We start from the raw sequence: 23,311 nt of genomic DNA on the forward strand, positions 1-23,311 counted from the left end.
CCCTCTGCCTGTGTCTCTGCCTCTCTCTATCTCTCGTGAATGAATAAATAAAATCTTTAAAAAAAAAAGCGTTGGCTGCTTATTTTATTTATTTATTTATTTTTTAATTAAAGATTTTTATTTATTTATTTATTCATAGAGACAGAGACAGAGAGAGAGAGAGAGAGAGAGAGAGGGGCAGAGACACAGGCAGAGGGAGAAGCAGGCACCATACAGAGAGCCCGACGCGGGACTCGATCCGGGGTCTCCAGGATCACACCCTGGGATGCAGGCGGTGCTAAACCGCTGCACCACCAGGGCTGCCCTGCTTATTTTATTTTAAATATTCAGCTACCCAAGAGCACCTAGCTGGCTCAGTTGGTAGAGCATGTGACTCAGTATCAGGGTCTTAAATTCAAACCCCACGTTGGGCATGGAGCCTTTTTTTAAAAAAAAAATTCACCTACCCGTATATTTAACTATATATAAACACAGTTCTATAGAACTATGGCAAGACCACCTAGAGTCCCCCCTCCCAAGAGGAAATCACTCACTGTGAGTGCATCCTTCTAGTCCTTCTTCTGTGAATATACATAGAAGTAGCTAAAATAACTACATCTAAAGAGAATTTGGTATTTTTTATGTGTGTTTATCTATACAAAACATACTGTAATCATTTGTCGCAACTAGTTTAATTGCAGCTTAGCATTCCAATTTGGAGACCCCAGTTTACCAGGCAAGTCTTCATGAATAACATCTTTGTCTTATAACAAAAGCACAGACACCTGCATGAGTGCATCTCCAGTGGAGGGACCCAGGAATGGAACTGCTGGGACACAGGAGAATGAGCACTTGAGATATTCACAGTTTAAAACAATCAGCCAGGGTGGCTAGCAGTTGAGCATCTATCTGCCTTTGGTTCAGGGCAAGATCCTAGGGTCCAGGATCAAGTCCCACATCGGGCTCCTTGTGGGGAGCCTGCTTCTCCCTTTGCCTGTATCTCTGCCCCACCCCCTTGGTCTCTCATGAATGAATGAATGAATGAATAAATAAATAGATAAATCTTAAAGAAAAAAATCAGTCATATTGCCATCTGAAATGGCTGAAAATGTATACTCCACTCCCACATGGGGCCTCCGCACATACTTGCCAGCACGTGCAAATTGCCATGGATTGCTCGTGGGTGGAAACTCATTCCTAAGTGTAAGACAAATGATGCAAAGGGGAGCTGATGCTTGGTGAGACATACCATGTACCAAGCATCATTTGAGGCGCTTGCTCATTCTATACGAGACACCTAAGAACTGGATTTTCACATTGCAGTGAATTCCTGGCCTTCCAATATGGGCAGCTAACTTCAATTCAGACCATCTGTGATGTTCACTTTCTGCAGTATCTAAGTACAGGGAAGCTGAGACAGGAGGTGCTGCCCCTCCCTGGTGTACAGAACGTGCCAAAGCATGCCCCCTAGTGGGAACAGGAGTTATACACATGCAAGATGCTGTCTACCACCTTGTTTGGATTTAGGTATAATCTAACCTATTGAGAGAAAAATTCATTTAATTATGCAGACTAATACTATTTGAGGATGTCATGCATGCTTGTGGCTTATAATTCACTCTTCAACTCTCTGTGGAGAGCTTATAATTAGGGAAGCATTCATCAGAGGAATCTACTCAAGTTAATAGGATTACATGAGCCAAAAGCTAAAAATTTAGATCAAGAAAAAGTTTAAAAACAAAGCAATCTGATGCAAATAAATTAACCCAAAAAATGTTCAAAAACATACTTAAATACGTCTGTTTTTTAACATTTTATTTTTAAGTAATCTCTATACCCAACATGGGGCTCGAACTCACAATCTGGAGGTCAAGAAATGCATTACCAACTAAACCAGCCAGATGCCCCAGTGTTTTTTATTTTTTTTATTTTTTTTTTTTTTAATTTTTATTTATTTATGATAGTCACAGAGAGAGAAAGAGAGGCAGAGACACAGGCAGAGAGAAGCAGGCTCCATGCACCGGGAGCCCGACGTGGGATTCGATCCCGGGTCTCCAGGATCGCGCCCTGGGCCAAAGGCAAGCGCCAAACCACTGCGCCACCCAGGGATCCCACCCCAGTGTTTTTTAAATTGAAATTTAGCCTCTCAAGGTTTCCCACTGGCCAAACATGGGTTAACCAGAATATAAATTGTCTCAAATGATTTTAACACATTGACTAAATAAAAATCCAGGAATTTATGGGAGGAGAAGGGGGGAGGAGAGAGAGAGACAGAAGGAGAGGGCTAAGTGGGGAAGGAGAGGGGGAGGGTGGCAGGAAAGCTCTTGTTTACAGAAGCAGGGAGAAGAGCAACTGCAGAAAATCACTGTTCTGCAACTCTCGTACAAGAATTTAGGCAAGGAGATTCAACAGACGCTAAAATAAAATGAAGGATCACGGTTATAGGGTAACAGGATATTCCCAGGATGTCACAGTGTTAGTTGCAAAGGGAAAACTGTCCCTCACAAGGATCTTAGCCAAGTGACCAAACTCCACCTACCAGCAGTGGGACATTGAACACTAGGGGCTCTGGAGGAGATGTGTGTGACACACACACATCCGACAAGCACTCTAGCCCAAAATATTAACCTGATCTGATCAAGCCTCCAACTCAGCTTCCAGTCTACAGACAATACAGACAAGGAACCAGTGAAACAGATCCAGAATGTTAGGCAACTTACAAGACCTTTGGCTTGGACACTCTGAAAAGCGAAAGTTACATGAAAAAGGAAGAAAACAAGGTGAGGAATAAGAAACTAACCGGTCTTACTAAGAGAGAACTATGCCTTTAGAGAGGTAGCAACCAAATATGGAATCATGTGTGTGAAGTCAGTGTGTGAATCCTGGATGGATCATGATGTGAAAACAAACCAAAACCTATCAAAGTTACTGGGTGACAAGTGGGAAATGGGATGGATCACTGACCAAGTGTCTTAGACAGGAGATCAGTCATTTGTTATGTGTGGTGATGTAACTACAAAGATGCAGAGAATGTCTTATTCTTAGAAGATGAGTGATTCAGCATTTAAGTCATGATGTCTGCAATAGTCTCAAACAGTCCAGCAAAAACTAGAAATCTCTGTCTACAGATGAAACATATATGGTAAATGCAAACTATTGAATTTAGGGTGTATGGGGTATTCAATGTTTTGACCATATTTTAAGCATATCTGAAAAATGCTCTTAATCCAAAGTTGTTAAAAAAAAAAAAAGTTAGCATGTTATTAATGACACACTATACTCATCTCATTATTTTGCACTTCTATTTGTAAGCTTCTCTGAGAGATGTGAGCATCTACTGGGACTCATCCCCGGACAGGCAGACTGGGCTGTAGCTCTGTACTCACAGAGCTTATTGGACTGAGAGCCAGAGTGCTCAATGGGAAACACTGCCAACTCCCCAAAAGGTGTGAGGGCTCAGAAGGGACGGTGTGTCAGGAAGCACTGAGCAAGGACAGATGACCTGATCTGAGCCCTGTAGGGGAGTGGCAGCAGGAAGAAGAGCCTGTTTGTAACGGACAACCACCTGTGTGAAGACCTACGAGAGGGATGGTCTCCAGGAACAAAGTTCAATCGGCTGGAGTAGGATGGTGGTGGGAACAGAGATGAGGCTGTGAGGGAGGGTCCAGGTCACCTCCAGGCTCTATAGGGGAGTCTGAAAGATGCTGGTGAGAAAGCAGGTACCTGCAGGAAAGGAATGCCTGTGCGCTGGAGGGAGGGACACCAGGAATGGCCAGCAGCGGATGGAAACATGAGACAGATATTCAGGAAATGGGGTTGGTGTAATCTGCTAACTGGACCGAGGAGGACAGGGAAGGACAGAGAAGTCAGAGATGGTGCTGCAAGAACCCTTGAACCCTCTGAAGACCTCTGAGCATCTTCAAATGCACAGGGCCAGGGTACTTCCTGGACTCTTGAAGCGGCACCCAGCTAGCATGCAGGAGACGCCTCGGAAACCATGACCATGGGCTGACAGGACCCCTAGTAGAAGACAGACAGCTCTCATACGGGAATCCTGGCTGCTCAGAGATTTTCTAAAAGTCCTAGAATTTAAAACTAAAAAAGGTATAACTTGCTAATATTACCCACAATCACTTAGCTTATCTCAGGTTTAGAATGTAAAACTGCAACCAGGTATTAAGTGTAATTTTTTTTAACAAAGTCATTACCGTATGGTAACTTTTAACTTTACATGGCATGTTTAGTCAGATCTGTTAGGAATGAATTCCTGAATCTTCAACACGGACACCAAAATCAGAACATGTGAAACCAAATACCCAGTTTTATCTACTTTCAAAAGTCCATTTTCAAGTTAATCTAAATGTTTCCGGAGATTCAAACTGGACATCTTAATACTGACCCCACCCAAAGGGCAATGAATGCATACACATGGTGGAGCCGTGGACAATGGCATGCAGTGCTGAGAAAGGGACAGTCCCCTTTGTTCCTGGGATATGCTGTGTGACACAGGAGTAGAAATGCTTACCAACTGATCCATGGGGGTGCAAAGAGTCTACTGAGTCATTCAATAATTTTTAAATCATTTGTCAGTTTTTAGACATTGTTATTAGTATGATGGTTTGGGTTTGTTTGTTTTTTTAAATTTGAGAGCGCACAAGCGAGCGGGAGGGGCAGAAGGAGAATGAGAGACAATCCCAAGCAGACTCCACAGAGTGCACAGCCTGACATGGCGCCCGATCCCATGACCCTGAGGATCATGACCTGAGCCAAAACCGAGTCAAAAGATCAACAAACTGAGCCAATCAGGCACCCCTATACAATTTTTTCCAAAGTTAGATAAAATCCTTGTCAGCCCTTTCCTCTGACACAGGCACACAAAGACCATTCTCCTACAACTGTCCCATTATACTGACAGAGGTTAAGTAACCTATAATCTCAATGAACAGACTTTCTTTTGATTTTGTATACAATCCCCTCTCAGCTTCTGATAAATTAACATGAATAGGAAACTTTCTAGTCTTCTTGAAACTTATGAGATTTTTACACATCTGGTATTTCTGTTATTGCCTTCACTACCACAATACTGAGTTAGATCAAACCTACCGTTTTAGGTCAGACACAGAAAGGTATGGCAATGAGTTAAGGACATGTCTCTCGGCCAAGGTGCCCCAGCTTCAAAGTTAGTCTGTTAAGTTAAAATGTGAATGAGCCTACGTGCTTCAAGTCCCTCACATAGAACATAAGTATGATGATGAGGATAGGTATATTTCTCGAATGCGGTTAAAATACATTAGGACACTGCCTGTCACAGAGCAGCACTAGATTAACATTCATGGTTTTTTTTTTTTTAAAGTTTGTTTATTTTTTAGTAATCTCCGTGCCCAACGTGGGGCTCGAACTCGCCATGCGAGATTAAGAGTCACATACTCTGGCAGCCCGGGTGGCTCAGCAGTTTAGCGCCCCTTCAGCCCAGGGTGTGATCCTGCAGACCCAGGATGGAGTCCCATGTCAGGTTCCCTGCATGGAGCCTGCTTCTCCCCCTGCCTGTGTCTCTGCCTCTCTCTCTCTCTGTGTTTTGTCTGTCATGAATAAACAAACAAAATCTTAAAAAAAAAAAAAAAAAAAAAAAGTCACATGCTCTTCCAAATGAACCAGCCAGGTGTCCCTCACTCATGTTCATTTTGACTAACAAAATGAAAGCTGTGAATGCCTTGACAGGCAGCCATGCAATAAATTCATCCCATTAAAAGGAGGAACAAAGAAAAGGGAGACCCATACTGGAGGCATCTGTCTCTAATCGGCCTCTGCAGGCTCCAACCGTCCTACTTCAGGAGTGCCCTGGACTAGCGCCTATCAGGGCTGGCAGTGGCCCCAAACACCACCATGCACCTGCTGACCATCAAGGCTCTCAGAGCCAGTGCTGTGGATTGTGGTTCCCCTTGTGGCCACTCTAGGACATCTCTGGGGCTCACAGCTGGCTATGGATGCCGGAGGCAGCTAGGGTAGTCCCCACAACAGTGTCCTCCAGTTCAGACAGGCCATATGGGCAGGGCACAGGCTGGCCCTCACTGCCTGGAGGGAGCCAATGGTAGGGCTTGGGAAGCATGACTTTCGGGAACTTGACTGGCAAAGTCAATGACCAATCAGAACAGAGGCTGGCAACAACACTGGAACAGGGTCCTGGGTGTGGGGGTGATGGAGGGAAGAGTCTGAAGGCGGGGACTATTTAACCCACTGCATGGCCACACAGGGGCACACCTACCCACATTTAGCTGAGAATCGGCCCTGATAAGGTTAGCCACACAACTGCCATCTCTAAATAAAATCAGTGACTGTACCCACAGTATCAGAACACTCAAAATGTGTGCTAAGATGTGCCGGCGTGTCATTATGAATACACACAGAACTAGCTCCTTACCTTGGGCTGCATATCTACAAGAACCGTCCTCCACCAGAACATTATAGAAAGGCTGATGATGGCCATGAGGCAGGCTGTGGACGTTCATGTTTCGGATCCATTCGTGTCCCATCATGCAGGTGGGGTCCCAACCATAGATCACACAGTTATAGCCATACCTAATCAATATAAGAGCAGTGGCAAATCAGTTCCCTGGGACCCTGTCACAGAGACTCTGGGATATGTAAGTAATGGCTTGGTTCTCTTAAGGTTATGTCCTTACAAATTTACCTGCTTTTATCCCTATTAAGCATTTTTCAGGACACTCTTAGCTCCCTTTATAAGGTCCTCTTATTATTAAGATACCATTTCAGTTGGAAAAGAACAGACTTCAACCAACCATCATGGGTCAAGTAGTTATCCAAACGGAAAAGGGTATTGGGACCCAGGCCTGAGAGCAATGCACAGTATCTTAGTAGGACAAAGGCCTATATATAAAACATAGAATTCCTAAGATAACTTCATGAAATAGGACAGGTTTAAGATTCCTCAAACCAGGGACGAAAAACAGTCCATAAAGGCAAAGAGTAAACTCAAAGGAGTCAGATTCAAGCAGATTGTTAAAACAAAAAAAAAAAAAAACAGGGCAACAGGAATTCTGACTATACTGATATGGTGAGGTGAAGAAATTGTTTTTCCTTAGATACTACAAGAAGATAGTAAACACTTTTAAAAAATATAGCAAGCCCTTACCTTTCAGGTACACATACTGCAAGGGGCTTGGGTAGGGATAGGGGGTGAAAATGTGAAGGCTGACCCTCACAACTGCTGGAGCTGGGTATGGGAGCATCGCCTGGTTCACTATACTCATCTCCACTGACGTGTATTTGAAATGTCCATAATGAGGTTGGAGGAAAAAAAAAAAGAATGCAATAAAAAAATGAAACACACTAACCCCAAACTGGGACAAGATTATTTGCAACGTATATGCATAGAGATACTAGTAGCAGGACAAGGAGACCACAAACCAACAAGACAGACAAATAGTTCGGGTAGAAAATAAGAATGTTTGAAGAGGTACTTCAGAAGAGAAAACCTGAATGAACTTCTTTTTTGTAGGTTTACTAGTCGATCTGCAGACTAATTGGGAGAATGCAAACAAAAATCACAATGAAATACTATTTGCCATTTGCTGTTTAAGAGCACTTTCAAAGGTGTGGCAAGAACACAGGTGGGTGAGAACAGAAACCCTGCAACCCTCGGCTCCTAGCCTGCGGAGTGGGACAGAAATCACAGGGTCACTGTGGTTATGGTTTAATTTTGCCTAGCAATTGACCACACACACGTGCCTATAACCCAGCAAACCCTATCCACAACCCAGATTCAAGGGGATGGAAATGAAAAGAAGCCTCAGGGCAACAAGAAAATGAGAGATAAAATCTGCTGCTTACAGATCTTACATTAGAAGATTCGCAGTTAGGAAAGTGAGTCCCTTTCTTAGGAAACAGCGTAGAATTGGTTCAGACTGGTTCAGCCTTCAGTCGCTTCTGCGGCAGACACTCAGATGCCATGGCTCCTGAGAAGCGTGCTTGCGGGCACACCACGCATCCCCTGCAGTGGTGCGGGGATGGATTCCACAGGCACTCACCTCTTATGCTTCATAATGAGCCCAATGGAGTAGCAGACGTCTCTGTGCTTCTCATGGGAGCGCAGCTTCACCTCCACGCCCACCTCCTCCTTCTTGCGCTCAATGTGCTCTAAGGTGTGCTGCACCAGATAGCCCACCGCCCCATGCTGCCCGGGGTCTAGGGTTTGAATGTGCTGGAGGATGTCAAGCACCTTCAAGACAAGACAGAAAGACTAGGAGATAATATTTTCATTTAGGCCTTTTCTTGTTCACAGCATGAGATTTAGGCCTACATAACCTGGCAAAGGACGGCAAGGTGGGGCCATGCTAGTGGCCCAGGGATCCACTGAGTTGGTGGTCTCACTGCTAATGGTGGGCAATGGCCCCAGGCCTCCAAAAGTCAACTGGTAGGAGCGTAGGAATTACTTAGAAACAGTGTGTGGGACTAAGCATGGGATGAAGTGGCCAGGGCCTGCCCTCCATGGGTACATCTGGATTAGGGAACTTTTCATTCATTCATTCATTCATTCATTCATTTATTTTAACACTTCACGAATTTGCGTGTCATCCTTGCGCAGGGGCCATGCTAATCTTCTCTGTATCGTTCCAATCTTATTATGTGTGCTGCCGAAGCGACCACTGGATTAGGGAACTTTAAAGGGTTCCAATACTCTTGCTCAGTGTGGGGAATCCATTTTTCGTACCCAGAAAGATGATTTTCATTGGCCACTCATCAACTGGAAGGTAAAAGAACTGCTAAGCTGCTTCAGTCCCGATCAAGGAGACATCTGACAGAGCTGCTTCTGCTGCACAAGGCAGAAGGGGTGACAGAGAAGCCCCCTGAGTGATGCAAATTAGCTATGCTGATGAAGACGTGTCTCAGGTTCTGGAAGCGCAATGATCGTTTCAATGATTGTTAACTCCCAGTGGGACTGTGTATTCAAGTGGGCAAGGAGAAACCATCTCTCTGTGGAATTGAAATGACTGAGAGGCTAGCAACAGAACTGTCTGACTCCAAGGTAAGTTTTCTCTACCCGTACATGGTGCCTCTAAGGAAAAAATGCAAATTCCAATAAAGTTTTATACACACACAATCATTCAGCGCCCATTCTACTACAGCATTTAACAGAGGGTCTATGATATGTTTCTCCTGTGAGAATAGGATCTCTCCCTCTTTACTGAGTCCTAAGACAGAGCATGTGAACAGATAGAACCTGGATTCTAGTCCCAGATCCGTAACACTGGCTGCTTTACCTTTAGTTTGTTCACTTACCAAGTAATGATTAATAAATAACTGCCCTATTTCCTGATATATTTTGAACCAGTGAAAGTGTTGTGAAAACTGCTTTTTTGCAATGTAGGATGTTACTCTGAAACCTAATCTTGTCCTCCAGACCAAGACTTGCAGGATCTCACTATTTACTGAACACTGCTTCTCTGCTGATTACTATGCCCAGCCCATCATGTCTCCTACTTCATTTAATCCTCCCAAGCTGCAGGTCGGCAGGACCATCAGTGCGGACCTCCAGAAGAGGAATCATGCACTGTGGGATTAAAGGCCTGGGGGCTGCAAGTGGAGGGAGGATGTAGACCCGGGTATGATTCTAAATCTGAGGTCTCAGGCACCATCTTACTGAACCAAGAGCAGGAGCATTTTCCTTCACTGTTAGGAATATGGATGGACTGGTATAACCCTAAGCACCTCAAACCCAGCTTCAACCAATAGCAACCGAGAGCCAGTTTCTACCTTAGTAATGGAAACCCTAGTAGGATGCTTTCGTTTGGGGGACACAAACAGTATTTATTCTTTGTAGCTAAAAGCACGGATTTGAACGATGAGCTTCTATTTTCTATGCTTGCATATGGCTTTGTGTTCCCATATGCAGTTCCAGCTACAGCTGATCCTTGAACAACACGGGTTTGAACGGCATGGGTCCACTTACATGAGGATTTTTTCTAGTACAGGACTATAAATCTGTTTTCTCTTCTTTGTGATTTTCTCAGTAATGTTTTCTTTCCTCTAGCTTATTTTGTTCTAAGAATATAGTACGTTTTCACATACAATATATTAATCAATTACTTGCTACCAGTAAGGCCTCTGGTCAACAGCAGGCTGCTAGTTAAGTTCTGGGGGACTCATTAAGTTCTATATGGATTTTTGACTGCACTGGGGGCCAGCACCCCTAAGGCCCAGATTGTGCGAGGCTTGACTGTAGTTATTTTGGATGGCACTTGCCCTCCACTCTGCAGCCACAGCTCCCTCTCTTCCCAGCAGCCCCTCCCCAGCAGGTAAGTGAACAGATGTAACCTGGGAGTCTTCTAAGCACAGAGAAGTCTCCAACTCGCTTTTCCCACTCACTTGGGAGTATCAGGAGACAAGGTTCAGGGATAACTATGGCTTCCTTCCTCTGATGTGTGGATGATAGGGTGAAGGAAGAGAGCAGAACAGCAGACACAGTGATAGGGGCCTGGTGTGCTCCTGAAGGACAGCACTGACAGTGGGGTGCCATGATGTCTCCAACCAAACATCCAGGCCAACAATTCCAGGAGCCCACGGTTTTCAGAGTGGAGATCTTGGAACGGAGTAGGGGGTCTATCTACTCATGAGTGGCAACCATTACTGTGAAGAGCCAGAGAGTAAATACTTTAGGCTTTGTGGACCATATAGTGTCCCACCCAACTACTCTTCTGCCTGCTGTGGCTAGAAAGCAGCCAGAGACAAAGAGTTAAACAAACAAGCCTTATTTGAGATGTGCCTTTGACAAAACATTCACAAAGCCAGGTGGCAGTTTGCTGGCCCTGCTCTGTCCTCCTAACTACAGGTTTCCCTGTGGCTCTCTACGATGTGTTTGGCTCCACGTTCCAGATATCCACTTGTTTGTGAGCTTTGCTGCTTTTGGGGCTTCAGTCATCTGATGCTAATGTGCCGAATGTCCTCAGACAGCTGCCTTCCATGGCCCCAGGTCGTATCAAGTCCAACATACCCCAAACTGAACACTTTCTCCTGCCCCTGAAACAAGTCTGCTCTCCAAACACCCACTCTTAATGTGGCCAAACGGTCTCCCTCATTGGAAAATCTGGACAGCCTCTCTCTTGTTATCTAATGAAGTTCTGTCACTTCTTAACCATTCAAACTCTTTTGTTTTGAGCACCTACTGTGTCTCAGGAACGGTGTTAAGAGCAAGGGAAGCACAAAGCAAAATGTGGTCCTTGTTCTTAGAGAGCCTAGTCCATGGTGAAAACACAATAAATAAGCAGTCACAGTATCCTTAGAGAAAGGTCTGCGAAAGGACCAGCACTCAGCTGATGGGGCGGGGGAAGTAGACAGCCCCAGAGGGGCCAAGGGCTTTCAGAGGCAAAACTGAAGCTCGGCAAAAGGTAGATGGCAAATGGGGCTGAGAGCTAAGGAAAGGTTTTAGGCAGCACTGCAGCACGCACCGAGGCCCAAAGCAAGAGGACAGGGCCTGAGTGAAGGATGTGGCCAGGCAGCGGAGCACCAAAGCAACTATGAGAGCTGAGGAAGCTCAGGCTGGCAGGGTCAGACCCCTGAGAAACTAGTAAACCATACTGAAGAGAATGAGCCTGATCTGCAAGGCACTGGGGTGAAGGCTCTAAGCATTTTATGAAGCTTATTCTGGCTACAATATTTAAAATGGGTTCAAAGGGTCTAAGGGTGGAGGGAAGAGCAGGCGGATGGCTTCAGCAATAGTCTCAGAGACAGAGCCACGTGCAGATGTGCAGTAGACATTTGGGTACAGTGATCTGGAGCTCAGGGTCCAGGTAGCTGTAGCGTACAGATAGTAACTGAAGCAAACAGGCCAGGTGGCATCATCTCGGGGAAAGGTGCAGAGAAAACAGAAGTCTGAGAAACTACCCCACAGTGTGGAGCCTCTAGAGAAGATACACAGGACAAGGAACTAGCAAGAGCCTGAGAACCACAGACCAGAGTCAAAAGAACAGAGCGTTCTGAGCGGGAATAGCCTCAGTGATCAAGAGAGATAAGGAAAGCCAAATATCTATGGATCTGGCAACAAGAATGGTTTCAGTAAAAAGGGGTCATTGGCTCCCTTGGCAAAAGCAGTGTGTATGTGGAGGGGAGGAACGATCCCCATGTTCTGGAGCATGTGTGGGAGGCGAGGCAGGAGGCCATCACACAGCAAGGTTGCACGCAGGCACCCACGCTTGCACAGCCAGTCCCAGGGCTTGAGCCCTGCAGGGGAGACAGATAAGGAGGTGGCCGCAGGGGAATGCCAGTGGGGCCGTCATGAGAGTGCCTTCTGTGCTCTTCCCCAAAGATGAGAGATATTCAAGTCAGCAGAATGCTGATATCAGAGAGCAGAAACAGGGAACTGTAGACAAAGGAAAACAGAATGGGATCCAGAGCACAAGGGGCTGCCTTGGAAAATTGGTAGGACATTTTCTCCAGTGAGATGTAGAGGAGGAAAAGGAAAGGTAGGGCCATGGGTCAAAATAAGGAGGGAAGTCTGGCTGCAGGAAGCAGAAGGTGCCTTGGTGCTTACAGCCTCCAACAGCCTGCTGGCCCACAGGGGTGAGGCGTGAGGGGGCTTGGGCACCACTCTGCCTGGACACAACTCTTGAGCCATCATCAACATGTGTGCAGGTGGCTTCGGCAGGCTCTCCGACTGCCCGCCACCTCAGCTGTTCCTGACTTACTGCAATTGAAAATAAGGCGACTTTCCCGTCCTGCCAGTTTGGGAATGTTTCCCTTTTACCTAAGAAGGCCAAACTATCTCCAAGCCATCCAGAAACTGATCTAAAAAATATTCTACACACACACACACACACACACACACATTCACCTTTACACACAGATGTGTATGTACATCATCAACTCTTGTCAGGCAGGTCCGTGGGCCCACTTCTGGGCCATGTGCAGGTGGGAATAACCTACTTTTCTATCCTCTGAAATGGTCCCCACCCTTCAGGGTCCACCACACACCCTGTTCCGGAGAGGAGCCTTTTCCAACTGTTTCAGTGTCCCCTGGACTCTTCCTCCTCAGGGGTCCCAGTTTTGCTGCTCTGCCTTGGGTGTTGCTCCCCCAGCTCAAGGACATGCTTTCGGAAGGGAGCCCCTGAAGCACTGGGACCCAGCCACGTTGCATTCCTGATTCCCCAATGAGGGGGTCACCAAGTGCTCGATCCCAGAAACAAATGAATGGTTGTCCTGAGAAAAATATTCTGTGTGTAAGCAATTTAGAACTTTAGTGACATCTGCTCAGCAGGCTAGCACTCCTGGATCATCCAAAGGGGATACTGAAGTACTTCCCCAGCAGGCAGGTGAGCACTAAAAGGAGTCTGTAATCAAAGGTAAGGGAGTGAGAGCTCCTATAAACTTTCCCCCAGAGGAGAGGTTAACCTTACACCTTCTGAGGCTGATGTGTAATTAAAGTACAGAATTGACTTATAAAAAGCCATGCTTTGAGAGGGTCTCTGCATTCTACAAATGATCTTGATTAAAGAAAAAAGCAGCAGGAATTAAGTTTGTACACCTCAATATCAAAAATAAAGTGAAAAAATAAAAGCAACAATTGAGCTCTGGCAAGAGGGTTTTGGGAAGTAGGTGGTCACTTCAGTAGAGAATCTAGTTCTACCAGAGCACGGGATGTTCCGGGAGGACATCTGCTACCTGGGCTACATATTACATCTTAAGATAGGAGTCTCAGGATTTTCCCCCTAATGCATCCCTTCTTAGAACTATTTTAGACCTCTGAAGTGGGGAATAAATGAGCCAATTTAAATCTATGCAATGTGGAGTCAGACTATTTACCACTCTAATAACATGAGCAGATGATTTTATGGTGATGTGCCTATGAGTGCTCAGAATGAAAATTCTCTCGGCAGGCTGCTCTAAATAAACAAAATGGATTATTAACATATTCCCATGGAAAATCCAGGGCATGATGGAAATGTGCAGCTGCTGCCGCGCTGTAACACGCCACTGGACTCACACACCTGCTGCCCCCACAACTTGCTAAAAGGAGTGTTTCTGATCGTAGATGCTCTGGTCCTCTCCAAGTACTTGCCACTGGCCACAGGGGTCATTAGAAAACCGAGAAGCCCAAGTAGGACTGTATCAGAGTTCAACAGTTTTCAAAGACAATCAGTCCTTAAAGTCCAGCAGGCAGACTGGAAGACCGTCTATGATTCATTTCTTCCTTGTCAAACAGGGGTGTTTATATATGGTCAGTTTCCACACTAACAGCACAGCTTGGAGGGTGAACATTTAAAGTTTTGCTTCCCTATGCTGAGTCAACATAGGGCAAAAATATATTTGGCACCAGCAGGTAAGTAGCAGAGCTGAGGCTCTGTAGTTCTAGGTATTTAAGGTACACACACAAAGAGAACAGGCAACTCCTGACAGTATAACCAATTTTTTTGGAATAAAGGAAACAAAAAAACATTTAATTGATGGCTGAAGATCAAGATGCGAGAGTGAATAAATTTATTTATTCTCCAGGCTGATAAAAGGATAAACTTCCAAGGGCCGCCTTTCAAGCTAGGATTTCCCTCTCTAAGGTAAGAGCAAAGCAGCAAAGTAAAATAATTACCTTCTCTGGCCAGATTCCCAGGTGGAAGTAGAGCCTGGCTTGAAGGAGGAGGAGTTGCACCTGGTCTGGATACATTGCCAGATACAGATCCAACGAGTCTCTCAGGAGCTGGTAGGATTGGTCGATACCTTCCCTAGCAGGGGAAATAAATCATTGTCTTACTCAGCTTGCCCCTGAGTGGGAGACCCTCTTTTCCAAGGTTCAGGTTTTAAAAGTAATGGACACAAATGCCACACCTTTTCTGATCCTGGTACTTCCTCTCTGTTAAGCAAGCAGTTATAATGATCTTAATAATAACAAATCCCAGAAGAAATAGAACTTTTGCAACTCACTTTGGTGGTAGGCATTAAATTAAAATCATAGGCACTTCCATTATAGAGTCCCTCAATAACACGGTTATAATTAAAAATAAATTCTGACTAGGTGGGGCACTGACAACTTTTAGGAAAGGAAAACTGTTCTGTAGGACACTGCAGTGGTTACAGACACACATCGTAGGACACACATCGTTACAAGTTTACCCAAACCTACAGAATGCACATCAGCAAGAATGAAGCTGATTGTAAACCATGGATTTTGTTAAGGACGAGTTTGTGGAGATTCATCGACCAGAACTAACGTCCCACTCTGATAGGGGGCGGTGATAGTGGGGGAGCCTGTAGAGGGAGGGAAGGGTGGGGGGGGGTACAGAAGAACTCTCTGTACTTTCTCCTCCATTTTGTCATGACTCTCAGATTGGTCTAAAAAACAAAGTCTATTTAAAAAGAAATAGGGATCCCTGGGTGGCGCAGTGGTTTGGCGCCTGCCTTTGGCCCAGGGCGCGATCCTGGAGACCCGGGATCGAGTCCCACGTCGGGCTCCCGGTGCATGGAGCCTGCTTCTCCCTCTGCCTGTGTCTCTGCCTCTCTCTCTCTCTGTGACTATCATAAATAAATAAAAAAAAAAATTTTAAAAAATAAAATAAAATAAAATAAATAAAATAAAAAATAAAAAGAAATAAAGAGGGCAGCCCCAGTGGCTCAGTGGTTTAGCACTGCCTTTAGTCCGGGCCGTGACCCTGGAGACCCGGGATCGAGTCCCACGTCAGGCTCCCTGCATGGAGCCTGCTTCTCCCTCTGCCTGTGTCTCTGCCTCTCTCTGTGTGTGTGTGTCTCTCATGAATAAATACATAAAATCTTAAAAAAAAAAAAAAAAGAAATAAAGAATTCTACCATAAGGCAGAAAGCAATGACTACAACGTATGACCTTCTATTTTCCCTGTAAGACAAATTTCCTTTGAATCAGAAGCAAAATAGTTTCATACTTTTGTTTTCTTATCTAAGTGATAGAAATGTATCAATCAAGAGATGACAAAGCACTTGGGACATGAGAATACCCTGCCCCCCCCAAATAAACTTTACCCATCTAAAGCATTCTTGTTACTAAAGAATGCTTTCAATTTATGGACAGCTTGTGCCATTGCACTGCAAAGGTGCCAAAGAAAAGTCACTTAAAACAGCTTAAACCGGGACAGCATGAGTTTCTTTCAGTGGTGGGTCGACAGCTGTAGATATCCCAACTGCATGCCACAGCAGCCCAAGCAGAGAGATTCATCAAACCATATCCTCTGTAAGGCCATCTGCACCTCCAAAGACATGCACTCTGCACAAGTGCTGGAAAACCAAGAAAACCTTACCGCTTTCCTAGGCTTAAAAGGTTTCCCACCATTCGCTGCAACACCTTCTTGACATTGACCACTCCATATAGTGCAGCTGTCACGTGCTGACCGATCAAGTATTCACACTCCTTCACAGTCAGCTGCTTTCCCTTCCCGAAGGCATCTATGTAGATGTAGTCAAAGATGTCCAGGCTTGCCCTATGCAAACGGCACATGTAGTTAGCCGATTCCTGGATCAGTGCTGAACAAGCCAATATCTAACTGCCCATACCCCCGTACCAATAAGTAGCTCAAATTAGAGACTTGAATATTAAAACCAGCAATATTTCTACTTACAATATTAAGGCCTTGTCTAAAGTTCAAAATGTGACCCTTTATACGTGCCCTGCTGTGTTAAGACTGCAGAAGATGGGTGTTTAGGGAACAGCACCAATGTGTGCCATCAAATACAGCTTTGGGGGGAGATTAAGCCAGATTAAACCAAGTTGAAAAGAGAACAAACTAGAATTTATTGAACTGGTCTACAAAATGCTCAATCAGAAGTTTGGCTGAGAGCAATACTGACAGGCCTTGAAGCCCTCTCTGGACTCCACAGACTGGCACAATGTCTGTAGGCCCAGTGCCCCTGAGGCTGAGACAGTTACGGAGCCCTGCCCCATAAGTGCTCTGCTCCCAACTCTGCGGACATGCTCAGGTGGTCACTCAGGGCTCAGCCTGGGAACCTGCGCCACACCAGGAAGAATTCCTGCACCTGACCACGCCACCCCTCCCGTGAACCGTGCTCTCGTATATGGTGGTGTTCCGTGCTGAGTGGGAGGAGGCACACAAAGCAAGTCCTCACCGGTTTGAAGAACATATTCTGAGGACTCCTGAGGGATTTAGGTGGGTCTTTGTTTCAGGGATACTTGGTTTTTTTTTTTTTTTTCTTGAGCACCTGTTCCACTTTGATCTTATGCCTACTGCAAACCATGTAAGAGATTTTCTCTTGGGCTGCTTTATAAAGCCCAGTCAGATTTCTTCCTAGAGTCCTATTAATATCCTTCCTGTGGCAAGACAGATGGAATGTTCCAGAAACAAGGGATACTCTTCAACTCTTTTTATGAGTCTAGAAGAACCACACGTATACAAATTTATAAGCAAAAATCCTAAATAAAACATGAGCAAATCAAATAACAGCAATGTATTTTTAAAAATACATGAAGATTAATGATTAAGATACATGTACCTCAAAAATAAAAGAACTGAATGTTAAAAAATCTATTCCAGCTAAAAGAGAAAATAATATGATTATATCAACAGACATAGAGGGGAGATTTTGGGGGAAAAAAAAGTCTAATGCCTACTTTTAATTTTTTTTAAATTATTCTTTTTAATGCCTACTTTTTAATAAAGCTTAAGCAAACTAGAAATTTAGAAGGCACTGATAATCCCAGCGGAAGGCAATACCCCAAACATCATGCTTGATGATCAAATTTTAAAGCATTCTACCTACAGTCCTACCCAAGACAAGGCTACCTGCTATCACTGTTTCTACTCAATTTTGTGCAAGAAGACCTAGTTAGCAAAGTACAAGAAACACAAACAGACAAGGTCTAGAAAGAAAAGAAACAAAACTGTCATGATTCATAGGCAATATGATGCTCTGCAGAGAAAACCCAAGAGTTGACAATGAGCTCTAATAATTTATTCAGCAAAGGGACTCATTATCAAATCTAAACCTAAATATCAATCATATCCCTATAAACCATCAATACTTAGTAAATGTAATTTTAAAATTACCATTTACAATAGCAACAAAAATGTAAAGTTCTTAATGAATAAATCTATCAGGAAAGCAATGAACTTCATGAAGAAAACAATAAAATCTTTTTAAAAGGGAACCTGGGTGACTCAATCATTTGAGTGTCTAACTGATATCGGCTCAGGTCATGGTCTCAGTGTCGTGAGATCAAGCCCCGCATCGGGCTCTGTGCTGAGTGTGGAGCCTGCTTAAGATCCTCTCCCCTCCTCCTCCCTCTCTCTACAAGTAAATAAATAAATAAATAAAGTCTTTATAGGGACATTAAAGATAACTCAAATGTGTAGGGAGGCATCATATTCACAGGCAGACTCAGTGAAACACTGATGTTGCTCACATTCGTGTATGAATCCAATCCCAAGTAAGCTCTGGTGCCAATCGATGTCCATATGGGCTTTTGAAGGAACCTAGTAAATGGATTCTAAATCTATAGAACAAAAGGCTAAGAACAGCCAAGGGAATTTTGAAGAACTCAATGGGGGTCTGACTAGCAGGTACTAGTTAATGGTAAAGTTACAGTAAGAAAGACAATATGGTCTTGGTGCAGGGGCAGATCAGAGACCAAAGGCACGGGGAACATGGGTAGAAGTGAGGACTTGGAGAGCCTGCAGCCTGCTTTTGCTTCAGGCAGATCACCCTCCACTATTCTCAGCAGCTTCCCCTCTTTTCCCAAGGACCCAGCCCGGGGCTGTGTTTATTTCTGCCAGGTGCCCGGGGTGCTAACAAATTACTCCACTGCTCATTTGCACTGTTAATGTACATTTGCTGTAGCCTAAAAAGGAAAAATGACAGTTACCACGCACAACAGTACCCAGCAATAGGTTACTATGGCAAATAATATGGTAACTGGATTTTTAAATGTTTTATATCACGCAGAGATCCTTGAGGAATTATTACATGGGCATTTAAGAATATTTTTGAGATATTTGGAGAAATTGGTTGGGTTATTTAGGGAGACAGAATGGGCTGAAAAAGCATATTTCCCATTTGCAATAATGGAAAATGGGTGTCTGCTATCCAAAAAGGAAGCTATGCAATATATTTTTAGAAACAACTATGTAAAAAGAAGGGAAGCCCATACATACCATTTAAGGAAGTATACGTGATGAATTATAATAATGTGCATGCAAATAACAAAAACTTTCAGATAGGGCAGCCCCGGTGGCGCAGCGGTTTAGCATCGCCTGCAGCCCGGGGTGTGATCCTGGAGACCCAGGATCGAGTCCCATATCGGGCTTCCTACAGGGAGCCTGCTTCTCCCTCTGCCTGTGTCTCTGCCTCTCTCTTCGCTCTCTCTAAATGAATAAATAAATCTTTAAAAAAAAAAAAACTTTCAGATAACTGATGGGTATCTCTACAGAGAGAGGAAGAAGGGAATGAGGAAGAATACCCAGGAGGTTCCAACTATATGTGTTTTCTTTCTTTCTTTTTAAAGATTTTTTATTCATGAGACACAGAGAGAGAGGCAGAGATGTAGGCAGAGGGAGGCACAGGATCCCTATGGGGAGCCAGATGTGGGACTCGATCCTAGGACCCTGGGATCAGGACCTGAGCTGAAGGCAGACGCTCAACCACTGAGCCACCGAGGTGCCCCATTAATCTAGGGGTAGAAATACAGAAGTGAGTGGGGTACCTAGATGGGTCAGCTGGTTGAGCACCTGACTCTTGATTTTAGCTCAGGTGATGATCTCAGGTCCTAAGACAGAACCCTGTGACTGGCAGCACAGGGCTGGCTTGAGATTCTCTCTCTCCCTCTCCTTCTGCCCTCCCCCCCCCCACTAGCACATCTATTCTCTCTGAAAGAAAGAAAGAAAGAAAGAAAGAAAGAAAGAAAGAAAGAAAGAAAGAAAGAAAGAAAGAAAGAAAGCTATACCTTTCTTCTAAGTATGCTTCACAAATTCTACTAGGTGTGTAAAGCACTGGGTCATCTCAATCCTCCAAACCACTTGAAAACCATGTGCCCCATTTTTCCAGAGTAAAAAACAGACTCAGAGGAAGCTGACAGCTGAACCCTGCTGGACTTAAAAGCTCAGGTACTTTCTATTATTCCACTCACTAGAGGGTATCATAGTCATTCAAATAACAGATATAATTAAATAATGTTGTTTCTTTTTCCTCTAAATGGCACATTTAATAAGAAGATAGTTCTGCCTATTTGATGAACTATATCTTTCAGAAAAGCTAAGTTCCGGCTGATAAGAAATTTGCTTTGCACATGAGTGAAGAATGTGACTACTCTGCCCTTTTCCCCACTCTCCCTTCCTCCTCTTCTCTCTGGTGAGGAGGGGGAGAGGGAGAGATTTTATGGAAGACTACAAAGTAAGATTTTCTTTAAGAACTCTTGTATCTAGATGAACTTTATAGATATACTCAGAACATTTCATCCTAAAACAACAGAACATGCATTCTTTTCAAGTGCACATGGGACATTCTCCAGAACACATCACATACTGGGTCATAAATCAGGCCTCAACAAATACAAAAAGACGGAGATCATACCATGCATCTCTTCTGACCACAACACTCTTGAAACTTGAAGTCAACCATGAGAAAAAATTTGGAAAGACCACAAATACATGGAGGCTAAATAACATATTACCAAACAATGAATGGATCAGCCAGGAAATCAAAAAGAAATTAAAAAATACATGGAAATAAATGAAAATGAAAACACAACTGTCTCAAACCTCTGGGCTGCAGCAAAAGTAGTCCTAGAGAGAAGTAATATAACAATACAGGCCTACCTTAAGAAACAGGAAAAATAAGTCAGTAAAATCTTAAAAAAACAACAGAACTACGGCCAATATCCCTGATGAACATGGATGCAAAAATTCTCAATAAAATACTAGCAAACTGGGGATCCCTGGGAGGCTCAGTGGTTTAGCGCCTGCCTTTGGCCCAGGGCGTGATCCTGGAGTCCCAGGATCGGGTCCCAAATCAGGTTTCCTGCATGGAGCCTGCTTCTCCCTCTGCCTGTGTCTCTGCCTCTCTCTCTGTGTGTGTGTCTCTCGTGAATAAATAAGTAAAATCTTTAAAAAATAAAAATAAAAAATAAAATACTAGCAAACGGAATCCAACAATAATATTAAAAGAATCATTCACCACAATCAAGTGGGATTTATTCCTGGGTTGCAAGCGTGGTTTAATATTTGCAAATCAATCACTCTGACACACCACATTAATAAAAGAACCATATGATCATCTCAATAGAGGCAGAAAAGCATTTGACAAAGTACAACATCCACTCATGATAAAAACACCAACGAAGCAGGTTTAATGGAAACATACCTTAACATAATATAAAGGCCATATACGGAAAACCCACAACTAATATCATACTCACTGGGGAAAACCTGAGAGCTTTTCCTCTATGGTCAGGAATGAGACAAGGATGTCCACTCTCACCTGTTATTTAACATAGTACTAGAAGTCCTAGCTACAGCAATCAGACAACCAAAAGAAATAAAAAGCATCCAAACTGGCACAGACGGGATGCCTGGGTGGCTCAGCGGTTGAGCGTCTGCCTTTGGCTCAAGGTGTGATCCCAGAGTCCCAGGATTGAGTCCCACATCAAGCTTCCTGCATGGAGCCTGCTTCTCCCTTGCCTATGTCTCTGCCTATCTCTGTGTCTCTCTCATGAATAAATAAATAATCTTAAACAAAACAAAACAAAAAACTGGCAAAGTCAAACTTTTACTGTTTGCAGATGACATGATATACTATGTAGAAAACCCAAAGGATTCCACCAAAAAAAACTGCAACAGCTGATACATACATTCACTAAAGTCACAGAATAGAAAACCTACCTACAGAATTCTGTTGCGTTTCTATACACCAATAATGAAGCAGCAGAAAGAGAAAATAAGGAATCAATCCCATTTATAATTATACCAAAACCAGTGAAATACTTAGGAATAAACCTAACCAAAGAAGTGAAAAACCTGTACTCTGAAAACTATGAAACATTGAAGAAACCGAAGAGAACAAAAAAATGGAAGACATTGACATTCCATGCTCATGGACTGGAAGAACAAATATTGTTAAAATGCCTATACTACCCAAAGCAATCTACATATTTAATGCAATCCCTACCAAAATACCAACAGCATTTTTCTCAGAGCTGCAACAATATTAAAATTTGTATGGAGCCACAAAAGATCTCGAATAGCCAAAGCAACCTTGAAAAAGAAAAGCAAAGCTGGAGACATCACAATTCTGGACTTCAAGTATATTACAAAGCTGTAGTGATCAAAACAGTATGGCACTGGCACAAATATAGACACACAGAACAATGGAACAGAAGAGAAAACCCAGAAATAAACCCACAATTATAAGATCAATTAAACTTTGACAAAGCAGGAAAGAATATTCAGTGGGGAAAAAAATCTCTTCAACAAATGGTGCTGGGAAAACTGGACAGCAACATGCAACAGTATCAAACCAGACCACTTTCTTACACCATATACAAAAATAAATTCAAGGGCAGCCCCGGTGGCGCAGCAGTTTAGCGCCGCCTGCAGCCCAGGGCGTGATCCTGGAGACCCTGGATCAAGTCCCATGTCGGGCTCTCTGCATGGAGCCTGCTTCCCCCTCTGCCTGTGTCTCTGCCTCTCTCTCTCTGTGTCTCTATGAATAAATAAATAAAATCTTAAAAATAAATAAATAAATAAATAAATAAATAAATAAATAAATTCAAAATGGATTAAAAACCTAAAGGTGAGACATGAAGCCATTAAAATCCTAGAGAATACAGGCAGTAACCTCTTTGACATCAGCCGTAGCAACTTATTTTTAGATATGCATCCGGAGGCAAGGGAGACAAAAGCAAAAATACACTATTAGGATTTCATCAAAATAAGCTTCTGCACAGCAAAGGAAAACAACCAAAACCAAAAGGCAACCTACAGGGGCAGCCCGGCTGGCTCAGCGGTTTAGCGCTGCCTTCTGCCAGGGGCCTGATCTTGAAGACCTGGGATCCAAGTCCCACATCCAGCTCCCTGAATAGAACCTGCTTCTCCCTCTGCCTAGGTCTCTGCCTCTCTCTCATGAATAAAAAAAATAAAAAATAAATAAAATAAAATAGGCAACCTACAGAATGGAAGATATCTGCAAATGACAGATCTGATACAGGGTTAAGATCCAAAACTTATAAAAAATTTATTTTGGTGCCTCACTAGCTCAGTCAGTGAAGTGTGTGACTCTTAATCTTGGGGTTGTGAGTCTGAGCCAAGTACTGGGTACAGAGAGGTTACTTAAAAAAATAAGGGCGCCTGGGTGGCTCAGT

General features: G+C 43.8%; 1 protein-coding gene and 1 non-coding gene across 4 annotated transcripts in view; both read right to left on the reverse strand.

The window, feature by feature from the left end:
- Positions 1-23,311, reverse strand: part of FBXO21 (F-box protein 21) — a 47,542-nt gene that overhangs the window by 7,465 nt on the left and 16,766 nt on the right. For 2 of the 3 annotated variants that reach the window (XM_038575228.1, XM_038575230.1), the window contains exons 8-11: positions 16,248-16,427; positions 14,573-14,705; positions 8,025-8,236; positions 6,398-6,555 (exon numbers count right to left, since the gene is read on the reverse strand). In XM_038575228.1, the coding sequence (XP_038431156.1) occupies positions 6,398-6,555; positions 8,025-8,236; positions 14,573-14,705; positions 16,248-16,427 (683 nt within the window). The remainder of the gene's footprint in view (positions 1-6,397; positions 6,556-8,024; positions 8,237-14,572; positions 14,706-16,247; positions 16,428-23,311) is intronic. The other variant, XM_038575229.1, reaches the window with a different exon arrangement.
- Positions 8,537-8,643, reverse strand: LOC119866269. Its single transcript, XR_005379591.1, has one exon. It is a non-coding gene; the product is annotated as a U6 spliceosomal RNA (small nuclear RNA).

Source organism: Canis lupus, chromosome 26 (genome assembly GCF_011100685.1).
Source record: "Canis lupus familiaris isolate Mischka breed German Shepherd chromosome 26, alternate assembly UU_Cfam_GSD_1.0, whole genome shotgun sequence".
NCBI lineage: Eukaryota > Metazoa > Chordata > Mammalia > Carnivora > Canidae > Canis > Canis lupus.